General features: G+C 34.7%; 1 protein-coding gene across 1 annotated transcript; it reads right to left on the bottom strand.

Moving 5' to 3' along the window:
• Positions 1-901: 901 nt before the first annotated feature.
• On the bottom strand, positions 902-12,990 carry LOC129256259 (uncharacterized). The gene is made up of 4 exons (XM_054894508.2): positions 12,874-12,990; positions 7,857-7,983; positions 7,198-7,241; positions 902-5,795 (listed from the first exon to the last, which is right to left on the bottom strand). The coding sequence occupies exons 1-4, from the start codon at positions 12,881-12,883 to the stop codon at positions 4,573-4,575; spliced, it is 1,404 nt and encodes a 467-aa protein (XP_054750483.2). The 5' UTR covers positions 12,884-12,990; the 3' UTR covers positions 902-4,572.
• Between the last annotated feature and the right edge of the window lie 253 nt (positions 12,991-13,243).

Genomic DNA, 13,243 nt, shown 5'->3' with positions numbered 1-13,243 from the left:
TCACATGACTAAAAAGTTAAATATCTATTCTTTTCTTTGATACCTAAATCACAAAAAATGGTCAAGTAGTAAAAAAGTTATGATCCCTCGAAACAATGCTTGTAATTTCATAATTTCATTAAATAAACGTGTTTTCACCGGTTTCCCACTGAAGCTATCGCACGGTAACAAAAGACTTAATGCATGGCTGAGCGTCAACAAAACGGAGTGTCGAGTGAGTTTGAACGCTTGCCTGTAAAACCTCTTCATTTTATGAAATTATTGAAATTCAAGCCTTATTTCAAATAACCAGAACTTTGTTATTTCTTGACCATTTTCTGTAATTGAGGTATAAAATTAAAGAACAGATATTGAACTTTTTAAAAATGTGGTTTTCTTTTTAAAACCCAGATACGGCCCGCCAAGTGACTTTTTGGTTTCCCCTTTTCAAATTGTTTTTGTTCACTCATGCGTGAATGAGAAATAATCTAATTAATTTCAGATGAAAGAGGAGATTCTAAGCTTTTAAATGGTAGGTCATTTGTCTATTGTATTTGCGATTAAGTTATGATAAATCATCGATAAATCTCGGTTTCGTTTTTTGTGGGACGCACTGTATATGCTTAAAAAATCACTGAAGTTTATGTTATGGTCACATCTACAATATTGTGGCCTCTTTCAAAAAACCTGTTATAATAGTGACTTTGAACAATTTAAAGCTACTGAAATCATTCAATTTGATTGGCTGATCATAAACTTGTTTTTGAAACTGTGCATTTATTATTATAACAAGTGTTTTTAAAATGGGCCTCAGATGATTCAAGATTGAATCCTGGAAATAGTAAGAACGGAATTTCATTCCGTATAATCATTTTTTTTCTTACTTGTAATAAGGAGAAATCCAAGTGAAAAATTCTCGTTTGAGCAAAACGGAAAACCATTGGACATTGATTTATTGACATTCCAATTTGAACGAAGTTTCTCTTGTTGGTTGGATATTGCCGAGTTGCATGATTACATGATACGTTATAGAGAAACGTAACATAATTAATCGTGTATCCCGATTTTTTTGTGACCCCCCCCCCTTTATATGTGCATTCTGCTTAGATACTTCCTCTGATAATGAGAGGCAAAAATTGATTCAGAATAGTTGTTTGGTTATGCATGTATACCGTATTTTATTTATAAATACAAATGGTTTATTTTTATTTAAAAATGTAATATAATTTGTTAAAAATTTCACAATGCTGATTGTATTCCTATACTTTGTATATAAGTGCTATATATTATGGTGTTTTACATAATAAAAAGCTTGCTTGTAGATAATTGCAATTTCAGCGAATTCAGAAGTACTTATTGTTGGATGAATTCGAAGAAGTGTTTTCAAAGGAATGGTTTGGTGTCACAGAAACTGTATTTTTTACGTTGTAGAGTGATTGTTGACATTAAACTCGTTATACTGCAGTTAAATTGTATGCCTCCAATGTAAATATACATTGCGAGATGTTTTCATTATTCATATCATGATTTCCAAACATTTTTGTATTGGCCTACTGAAATTATGCAAAATAAGTAATTATTAATTTGAACCACACAGATGCAATGTTGACCCCGGTCATTCCCAGAATGTGATCCTCGTCCATACGATCGTCAGATCACTGATTTAATGTAGCATTAAATGGTGTGGGTTTTTTTTTTCTTCAAATTCTGGTGTCACATCTTAATGTGCATTCATAAGAATATTAAATCATATTGATTGTTTTATTGTGCAAAGTATTTCACTCGCTCCGTTTCTTGTTGTCTCTCTTCTTTGTTCTTCCCATTGGAGCCCCTATTTTTATCATTTTTTTTTCTCAATCAATCCTTTCTACTACGGGTCCGTCTCTCAACGATGAGGTGCCAATCTGAAACCTACATTGCTATAGCTAAAACATATTGTGTTTCTACTCATCATTCATTATCGAATGAAAATCACCTCAATAAATTAAAATTTATTCATACAATAGTAAGCAGATGCAAAACTATGACAGGAGATGGTACAATAGTCGGGTTAATAACTGTTTTGATAATAACAATTTGTCTTTTGTAACGTGTTGGCCTTGGCCCTGTAGTCCAAATAGCGCTTGTTTTTAACGCTATCTGACAAATCTGGTGATTTGATGTGTAAGATAAAGTGAATAAATTATATACATGCTCAGCTTTAATTACAACTTGCCTCTTTGTAAAAATCATCATCGTATGTGTCGGAAATTGTGTTGCCATGGTAATGGCATATTATGGCAAAAATAAGTTTAAAATATTGCGCATCGAACTACTTCCACAGTTTTTAACCAATTCGCATGAAACTTGGCACACATATTGGTGTTGGGGTAAAGATGTTCAGGACACATTTTTCTTATGTGTCAGAAATTGTGTCGCCATGGTAACGGCATACTATATGGTTCAAATAAGGTAAAAATCTTGCAGTTCGAACTACTTCCTCAGTTTTAACCAATTCTCATAAAATTCGGCACACCCATTGGTCTTGAGGTAAAGATGTGCAAGACATTTATAATGTGTGTGTCAGAAATCATGTTTCCATGGTAACAAGATATTGTATGGTGAATATTGGGTGAAAATATTGCTGTTTGAATTACTTCATCATGATTGTATTCAAAAATAGAAAAAAAAAATCTTGCAGTTTTAACTACTTCATCTGTTTTTAACCAATTCTCATGATATTTAGCTCACACATTGGTCTTGAGGTAATACTCGGCAAGACATATTTTTTCCATGTGTTGGGAAACTGTTGTCATGGTAACGGCATACGGCGGGGGTATTAATCACCTTCAGTGATAGTTCTAGTTTTAGTTTACTCAAATCCACTTCTAGTCTTGAAATTGGCGTGTCGTTTAAATCAGTATCATACACCCAGGTTAACTTTGACCATGACGGAGGAATATACATTAATATTGCAACTGATATACATGTTACACTTATTAACAAGCAAATATAATGTGCTTACAGGAATGATTTAGTTTATATTATAATTGATAGTTTTAATCAAAGCTAAGTACAGGATGAAAATTTACATATTCAATAATAGAGAAAAAAAAATATTCCAGGAGTGCAAAGCAATAACACGAATAGTGATAAGATAGCTCCATATTAGAATACAATTTCCTGCTATTTACATAAATTATCGTGCGAGAAAGTACTGTTTAACATTTCAACATAAAATTCATATATTTGTCATCAGTTGTAAACAAGAGTGAAGTGAATATAACCATGGTAACATTGTGCTGGTATAAGTGTGAAGATTGATTGCATGAAAAAATATTTCATTTAGTGACATATTCAAACAAGAGTTAACGCACCTCGGCACCATGGAACGGTTTTGAAAGCGTGTAGGGGCGGAGAGTGGGGAGGGGCTGGCGTGACAATGCGAACTTGAGGCACAATCCGGTGGTCATTTTTACGTTTCTGTACATGTTTGAAAAAGAGTGGGGTTGAGGCCCATACCAAGGTGCTGTGACCTCTTATAGTACCATACCTTCGGCAAAAAAAAAGGGTATTCTCTCCGCAATGTACATCTGTTTATAAACATATATATTTATATGTTTAGTTAAATAATATGATGAGACAGAAGTTCCGAGACAAAATGAGTTTGTAAGGACAGTAATTTTATGAGAAAGTGTTGAAAAGTCACATCAATATATTGCACATTGTCATTGCTTACATACTCTCTTAGAATTAAAAAAAAAAGAAAAGAAATAGTAGGTCAGATGGGTGAAAGTGTTATCTTAGTCCGACTTGAGTTTTTCTGCTCGTATTCAATGGTTGCATGAAGATAGGACTAGACATGAGTTACATACTTCAAGTTACTTAAAAATATTTTTTTGTTTACGACACGGTATACAGGTATTTGCTTTCATTTGATTGCATCGCTATAATCAGTTCGGAATGATACAAATTAAAAACTTTACTACCAATTGACAATTATTATCAATGCTATAATGATTTGATGCACATGATAAAGGCATATGACATTCCAAACGTGCTATCGATTGTACAAATTAACCGATTTATTTGTTAGGACTCATTAGGAGTATAACTAAGGTCAAGGAACAGCGGAGAATGTTTACTTTTTTACATTTCTGTGGAATAAATTTAGTTTTTGCGCGCAAATTGTAATTAAAATGTGCTTTGTTACTCCTTCAACTAGGCTTAAAATCATTAAATTATTGATATAATCACCAACGATAACTGCATTCTGGCGAAATGCCAATGTCATACGATGGCCCATAATTTCATACTTGACTTTGTAGCAACAAGTACATGTTCTCTTCAACATATCATATTCAGGTGACGACGGTCATGATGATCAACGTAAGGATGTTGTTCTTAGTCATTCTTTAGGTATATAGCAGAGTATAGTTCAAATCAGTGCAATTGAAACTTCGGTATTTTTCAAGTTTAGCTAATTCAGTGTTCCACCACTCCCCTTATTATCTCTGCGATATATAACTCTTAATAGAGTTTGCTTAGTCCAATAATTGAGCGTGGTTAATGTCTGCAATCATCAAAGTACGTATTTCCGAGGTTTATGTCAGACTATATACCTATCATTAGTTTATTATATGATTTATCATTTTGTCTTCCTAACAAGTCAGACGATCCTGTTGATGAAGCACGTCTCCTACCATCGTATTGCCGAACAATTTTAGAGTAACCGGTTGAACCTTCTGCACATGTTACTGAGCCAACAGACTGCATGGAAGGCAATTCTACCAACTCGTATTGCGTGGTTACACCTTCCTGGAGCGGATCGGTTTGAGGCCTGTTGGGACCCCTTTGAGGGGAAATATCGATAGGTTTACCAAGTAGCATGCGATGCCGTTCTAAAGTTTTAGGAGACCATGTCCCACCATTTTGGTTCCCAAGGCTCGATGACTTTTCCAGGACCTGTTTCCCCTTTTTGGTTGGAGGTGGCTTCAAGGCGATTTTTTCCTTGTACTTGTTGTTATTATCACTCATATTTCTCAAAGATGGGCCATCCTTATCAGGCGAAACGGCACAATTATTTTCGGTTACGTCGCAAGGGTAACACATTTTATCCCTATTTGTAAGGATCGGCAATACTTGACGCCATCTCTTGTTGACATCATGTTTCTTCACAGGATGCAGGGCAATGGGTTGATTTTCCTGGAAACTCTCTCCTTCAGACCTTGATGTCTGTTCCAACCCAAAATAAAAGGGCTCTGGTTTATCGAGCTGCTTCTGAATAGTATTTGAAAATTTTTTCATTGGTCGACTTTCTCGAAGACGGACACTGGGTCGCTTCTTGGTGTCATTGACATCTACAATTTCAGTCACAACATATGCTATAGGATTATTGCAAGGTGATCCGTTTGCTCCAGGGGTACTTACAGTAGAGTCTGTTTCTAACTTGTCAGTTGGTGTCCTCTGTATTCGTGACGACCTCTCCCCTTCTACCAACGCATTACTCGTAAGCGCTCGCGGTCTAATGGATTTCTGAAATTGTCGATCTGGACCATCGATCCTGTTTCGACCATCCAACGTGCAACTCTTTTCAAATACTTTCTTAAGGGGTAATGCCAGACTGTCCTTGAGTTCAGCCACTGTGGGCGAGATTAATCCGCGTTCAGCTGTAGGCGAATCGCTAGTGTAACTCTCTAAGCAATTAGTTATGGACGAGTTATATTGTAATGGTTGATGTGGTGATTTAGGCTGCATAACCGGATAAGGAGAAACAACGTCATCATAGTCATCATCTGGAGGAGCGGATTCATTATTTTCAACTCCACGCAGGTCGTCTATAAAAAAAAAGTAGTACACCAATATAGATAAAGTATTGCATTTAGAAATCGGAAATAGGTGGTTTTTATCTCTGTTTGCCTAGATTCTGTTTTAATACAACTGGTATAACCATTCTACTTAGCTGGAAATTACATGTGGACAGGCCTGTATGTGCAGTAAGGTTTTGTTCAATATCAAACTTATTTGGTCGTCAATGTTTTTCAATAAACTTCCCCATTTTGGACATATTTGTACTTATTTTTAATTAATATATTATGTATGGAAATGCACGCCTGAACTTTAACTTGAACACCTAAACATGACCTCAAATAATACTAACCTCAAGCATTATGACTTAAGGTGATGTGATATATTCGTACTTAAAAACATTTATATCCAAACAGATTTATGCGTGCTACATATATGCCATGTAGGTAGGCCTATCCTCTAATGTGAATGATTACCAAGATAATAAAAATAAATAATAATAATACAATAGGCAACTTCTACCTTTGGAGCTATCCTTCTTAAGGGACTGGAGGGTTGGATAGTGTGCATTTGATATCCTCAAGTACAAATAAAAACTTAACATGGCTTCGAATAGGATATATAACATGAGTCTTCGATATCATGGACGTTCTGGTGTTAACTTGACCCGGAGTTTTAGTTATTGCCAAATGGTTGACTTGGAGTCATTAGAGAATGGCAATTGTTCACTTGAGTTTATTGAACATGTTGTTAAAAGGCCTGTAATTGATTTTTCTGTGTTCGGTTTTTTTATATAAAGTTCAAATAACACCGTTGCTCCCTGAATACACAAGAAGCCATGTTATCTGTACCGAAGGCCTTCTCGCTCAGAATTAAATTGAATGTAATTGAACTGAATTGAAACAGCAAGCTTTGTATGTGTTAGTCTTTACATGGCGACACACTTGTTTTTTTATTGTTGATCGAAGTTTCAATCAGGGTCTGTACCTGCAGACTAGTATTATGCCATCAAACAGTCACTGAAAACATGGCTGTGTTACGAACGTAACCGTCCCCGTTTTTCCGCGAATACCCTTTCTATGTTATAAGCTGCCATAAAATTTAAATCTGACAAAAATATTGAAATACAATTGATGCTAAATATTAAATGACAATAAAGAAATGTGACGTGATACGAAGGGCAGCTCCAAAGGTAGAATCATTTATTTTTATTTCTTATTGTTTAGCAATCATTCGCATTAGAAGATATATAGGCCTGCCTGTGTAACATGTACGTAGCACGCATTAATCTGTTTTGGTCGAATCATCTCATGCTGGGACACTTGAGGTAAGTTGACTTGAGATCATGTTTCAGGTATGCATTTTCCATCGCTGCATATATACAGAGAGAGATTATGCTAAAATATCCTGAAAATATTCACATTCTCTTACCTTCACCATCCTCTGTAATTTTCGGAAGCTTTTTATCGTCCAACCTGCAATGAAATACAATTCAGACAATTATTGCGATATGATTATAACAAAGATCATATATCCCGTTGTAATTTTCGCACCACAAAGTTATTGCGATTTCTTGCTGCGTGAAAAAAATATCAAGGAAATTTCTGTATACACGTTGCTACACATTTCATGGAACCAAAATTGGTTTGGACATCGAAGAATACGTGTTTCTTTTTTCCCCTTCTTTAATCACGGAGTGGATGTTTGTCATTTTCAAGGATAATTGTACTCAAAGGATGTGGAGTGGATGATGATGATGGTGGTGGCGGTGGTGATGATGATGAAACAATAAACAGGACTGTAATATCGGTGGAGAAAAACAAGACCATTAAAAAAAATGATTTCATTTCAATCAGGGACGATGTGACCCTCGTTTTGTCTCATTGATATTTGACGATGACACATTTCAAAGCATAAATAATAACACATCAAATATAAATTATCATTCGCATAATATTCAGTTATCAATACGATTAAAAATGGCTCTATCTCATCATAATGATTAATAGTTAATTTATCCCGTACTCTTTTACTGCACTATTTGCCAATTACCCTATAAACATGTTCTAGCCAATAGAAAAATCGAATACCTTGTATTGAACTTGATTAGCTGCGTAATCCGTTTATTCAATCTGACCATAATGATTGCTTGGATGATACAAAATGTGAGTGAGATAACACCCAGAGTTGCTCCGACCGCACCCAATATCACTGAGTCTGCAAAGATATAAGATAAACAAGTGAAAGTGAGGTACATGTATATGACATACTTAATCTAGTTTAATACAGGTAAGATATTTTGTATCAAATCATCAATGAAATGGAAACATTTGTGATAAAATAAGGACAATTGGCCCGGTGATTTGCATTTGAATAGTGCTGTGCATAATCGCCGTGTGTTAGCACACACTTGCATCGCAACCTGCGAACGAATCGAAGCAATTCTTTGTGACCCGCACTTTTTCGTGGTCATATCAAGACGTACACTTATATCGAAGTTGTTTTTTCACGTTTTCCTTATTTCATATAACTCTATTAGGCTTCTTGATACCAGGATGAAGAAATACAGCAATTATGATACAAGAGTGTAGGGTTGAAAGGAATATGAGATTATTAAGAGAAAGTGTATCAAAACTAATATCAAGATCGCAATTAAGTGGGATAAAGAAATAAACAACTTAAAGATTATAAGTGTGCAATTAATTCTAATCTTTTATCGTTTTCAAGTGTTCATGAAGTTCCTTAGTTGTGTGACGATTAATGTCATAAACTTATAAATGTATTTGAAGGATTCTAGATACGAAACCACAAATTTGAAATTAAATGATTTATTGTCGTGCAATGGTCGTAAGACGAAGTGGGAGAGGTGGCTGTTGAAACCTTCTCATTTCATTGCATTTTCTATTTCAGAAAGATATCCACTATATCAATTTCAGAATGATAGAAAAATCCAGAGGTGGCGATCCTGGGGGGCGGGGGCACAGTGCCCACCCCCCCCCCCCCACACACACACACACTTTTTGAAGCACGAACGTGTACTGTGCCCCTTTCATCGGAAGATGACACATTTAAGGTGTTACCACGTGTCCTTTCTCGTATAAGTGCAATTTTTTTCTCCAAAAATGCCCCTCACGGACGTGTTCTGTGCCCTTTTCACCTGAGAAGGACCCGTTTTATGTCGTCAGCAAGTGCCCTTTTTCAGGATCACTAACTTATAAGTTCCTTGTAACTTTTCAGTGATCCTTCCACTATTCTTGAATATACTAATTTTTGTTATAATGTATTTTATTGAAATATTTATACTTCTTGATTTGTATGTTTTTTATGGAGATTGTGGTAAATAAAGTTTCAATTTCAATTTCAATGTTATAGGTGCCCTTTCTCGAAACAGTGCCTCTTTTACCAAAGAAAAATTGCCCCTCACGAACATTTCATGTGCCCCTTTCACCTGAGAAGGACATGTTTTATGTGTTAACGAGTGCCCCTTTGCCTTCTCATAGGTGCCTGTTCTTCATATCAGATAAGTTGTCCTGAAAAAAAAACACTCTTTTCGTGCCCGATGATCGCCCGGTTTCTTTATTTAATGCCGTTTTGCTCTCTTCTGCAAGTGTATAATGAATGAAAACAAAACTTGTAAAAATAATCCTACGTGCCTTAAGTTTCATGGGTCATGTGAGTGGGGTAGATAAGTCTTTTTTTTTTCTTTGTGTTAAGATAATGGCCGTACGCAGCGGGGGCAGTCGCCCCCCGGAATTTAGAAAACTCATATTTTTTACTGCGGATTTTCACAAAATTCACCAAACACAAAATCCATGAATTTCACTTAACAAAATGCAATCGATTGAGTTATACATTAAGGCCTTTGTCGCTGAGCCTATTTAGTCTGTCACGGACGGACATTTGGTATAGTATGTTAGTAGAATGAAGGTCTACACCAAAGAAGTTGCTAAATCAATTTCCTCATTTTATTCCATTTATTATGAATTAGTTAAAACGTCCGTCCATAATATTGATATTTAGCACCCACTTTATTAGATGGTTTAATCTAAGGGAGAGTCCATCCTTCTGATAAGTTATTTTCAATAAAAGTAGAATATTAGAGAAGAATCATTGTTTAAGGTACAATGGTCCGTCAAAGAATAACGGATATATGAATTGTTGATTTTTTTTTGACGTCAATAACTAGGAGTTCCTCTATTGTATAGTATAAATTACAAAAATGCTTATTTTCACAAAACCAAAGTGATTTTCTCCGTGCTGTGGATATATCACACACATCAATTGACACCGCCTTCTATTAGATATCTTTGTTCATTTGAATCCGTTGAACAAAGTGAATATGGAGGAGCCGCTCGCATGATGCAAATTCATAGTTCCCTTGCAATTTGATGGATTTTCATCAAACTTTCACCAATATTTTTTTCCAATGTTTCTGCTTTCATTAAAACCAACTTTTCTTCAGGATGAATTCCCCCTTTAAATATAGTTGAAATTCGATTGTAAAATAAAAGATATTGTTTTAAAACTTGAAAATCCTTTTCGACCCCCCCCCCCAAAAAAAAAAAATTAAACACTTTCCTTCAGTGCTCACTCTTAATTTTTAACAGTTTTTGTACCACTTAGTGTCTGCCTTTATATAAACATTAAAGAAAAAGAAGATGGAAGAGGGGAATGAAGAATAGGGGGAGGGGAAAAAGAAAAGAAGAAGAAGAAGAATAGGGAGGAGGGAAATAAGAAGAAGAAGAAGAGGACGTAGAATAAGAATGAGTAGGAGGCGAGGAGGAGAATGAAGAAGAAGAAGAAGAAGATGATGATGATGATGATAATGATGATGATGATGAAGTAGGAGGAGAGGGAGGACGAGGGGGTAGACGATGAAGAAGATGAATAAGAGGAGAAGGAGGATAAAGAGGATGTATTTTATATTTATTCCATTCATTATCGAATGATGTGGGGAATGTATCCGTAAGCGTATAGACACTAATAAGCATCGCAATAACAATTACACGTATACAGTGGATAGTGTGAGGATGTTCTACATAAATATTATTTTTGTTAAAACACTTCCTTGTTTTTATAATGACGTAGAAATACAATAGTGGTTTTCCAATTATGTTTATATTCACAGTATACTATACACTTCACTTTGGTTCCAAGGCCAAACGTTCAGAAAGTGACAAATTCTTATTTGTAATTAGGAATTTATTTATCTACATGACAAATCTTCCATCGTTTGGTGAATGTATTAATATGTGTTTACAAACAATTACATGTTTGCTTCCTAGTGGTTATAATTTCTTTGTATAAAAGGACAATTCCCTTTACTAAAACTATTATGTGTCCCTTCCTCTTCTTGGTGCCGATTACGATTAAGAAAACAACAAAAATTAATCTAATATTTGTTAATTTGATGTTAGAATAAAAATAAATAGCTGTCATATCTAAAAAAAGGGAACTTGTTTTTCCAAACATAATATTTCCTCTTTTAACAATGAATCGCATTCTTACAATATTCCTTATATTACTTTCATTTATTTATTTTTAAATGAAATGCGTCATATTTTGTCCATCCTATATTCTTGCACTATTAAAATCCAAGTGTTCGTACATTCAAATCGTTTTCATTAAGAGCATTGTTGTAACAAAGATACAGTTTCATTACAATGGTATACATTAAATCATGTTAAACATGATTTATATCGTATTTATGTGTGCTTCTATAGTCATTGTAGAAACGCATAAAATTAACATGGATGACATTGGAAGTAAGAGTTTAAGCCTTACAGTTTCGGCCTTCTTTTGTGAATGCCCCAACAATCAATGCCACTGATCACATTGAACTAACGTGTGTCCTAACATCGTTATGGCATGGGTGATAAAAAATAAAATAAAAAATCTAGATTTTACATGAAAATTTACGATGGTCGGAATCTTGACAAAGAATAAATCTGTATCCTCATTTCCCTATAATGCATATATATGACCCCTTCTTAAACACGGGCTGGACTGCACGACATCACTTTTTGTAGCGTTCTAATAAGGCCACCAATGAATATTTACAAGATAAATATTCAAATGCCCCTTTTTATGAGAAACATTACGAGAGAGCGTTAGATATGACCGAATGTATACTGCACTTTTTTTCCAATGATCTTTGGATGTAAAAGATTCAACGGCAAATTCGACACTGACCAGACCGACTACAGCTAAGGTATTTACCTCTTTTTAACAAGTGCACATCTAGTTACCAATAATGCGTATAGCATATTCATTTATTTGAATACAGGATAAAAGAGCATTGCCGAATAAATGCCTTGCTCACGGGCATAGGTGTCGCAGCCGGGGATCGAACCCTGGACTTTCCACGCATAGTCAGGCGCCTTACACCACTCGGCCACTGCACCTCGGCATACGATGGCATACAATCGATCATTTTTAGTCAATTTTGTGAGTGTGACCAATAATTATGTTATATTGAAATCATGTTAGGTAAGAATCCACATTGCTATTTTGAAGCATTAAAAATGAAAATATTATTTTCATCAAATTAGTTTTGGGAAATAAAATGATAAGGAAAAAGTGATAGTTTGTATGATGAAGAAGATTGCTGCCTACATATTATTATACAAAATGATATTGATCTTAATGATAATGATAATAATAATGAAAATAATAATGAATACATAAATAATAATGGTAATATAGTCATATATTGCAATGATGATAATGACGCTAATGGTTATCATGGGTATTATTTTTTTTAAGTAGTATACCAATACTGATGGTGATAATGATGATAGTAACAAAAATAGTAATTATTATGAAGATAATGATGATAATAGTAATAATAGTGATTATATTAACGGTACCAATTGTAATGATAACAATTGAACTTGGAAATAATGTTTGGCACGATTAATTTCATTTTATTCAAGGAAAATGCAGCCCTGTCTCCATTTGTTATTGTCTCGATAATTGTGTGGTGTACTTAGTCCATGGTATCAGAGGATGACGATGCCATGAATAACTAACCAACAATATCCTATAATGATACCAATTAACTCATTAATTCTAATCAGTTGACTAGAAACAGTTGATAAAACTTACCAGTGTACATGTTGCATTACCGATATGTGTATGATACCACTCCAACACCGCATGAATTCCCTCTGGAGATTGATTATGTTATATCCTTCTCTCTAGAGCTCTAGTTTTGTATATGACGTTTTTGATAGGTAAGCATTTGTTTTTAACACAAACATAAGTATCGAGATCTTGAACTTATATCCGGGGCTGTGGTTTACATTATTAAAGAGTCGTTATCTACGCATAGGATATCGGTTTCCTGAAGTAACAGATCGAATATGGTATACACTTAATTTCCATGTCAGCTGGTGTTATATTTGGGATTGGGATTTACCTTATGGATGTGGTAAATTATATAATCAAGACAGTTAATGTTATTGTTACGCAATAT

This window comes from Lytechinus pictus, chromosome 3 (genome assembly GCF_037042905.1).
Source record: "Lytechinus pictus isolate F3 Inbred chromosome 3, Lp3.0, whole genome shotgun sequence".
NCBI lineage: Eukaryota > Metazoa > Echinodermata > Echinoidea > Temnopleuroida > Toxopneustidae > Lytechinus > Lytechinus pictus.
The sequence above is the reverse complement of the archived record's forward strand: the minus strand, read 5'-3'. Positions and strand labels throughout refer to the sequence as shown.

What these genes read in the sequence shown, in the direction of transcription:
- LOC129256259 (XM_054894508.2), bottom strand. An exon ending in CTAATCAAGTTCAATACAAG is followed by an intron (nt 7,242 to 7,856) that starts GTATTCGATTTT and finishes ATTTCATTGCAG; the next exon opens with GTTGGACGATAAAAAGCTTC. An exon ending in AATTACAGAGGATGGTGAAG is followed by an intron (nt 5,796 to 7,197) that starts GTAAGAGAATGT and finishes TTTTTTTTATAG; the next exon opens with ACGACCTGCGTGGAGTTGAA.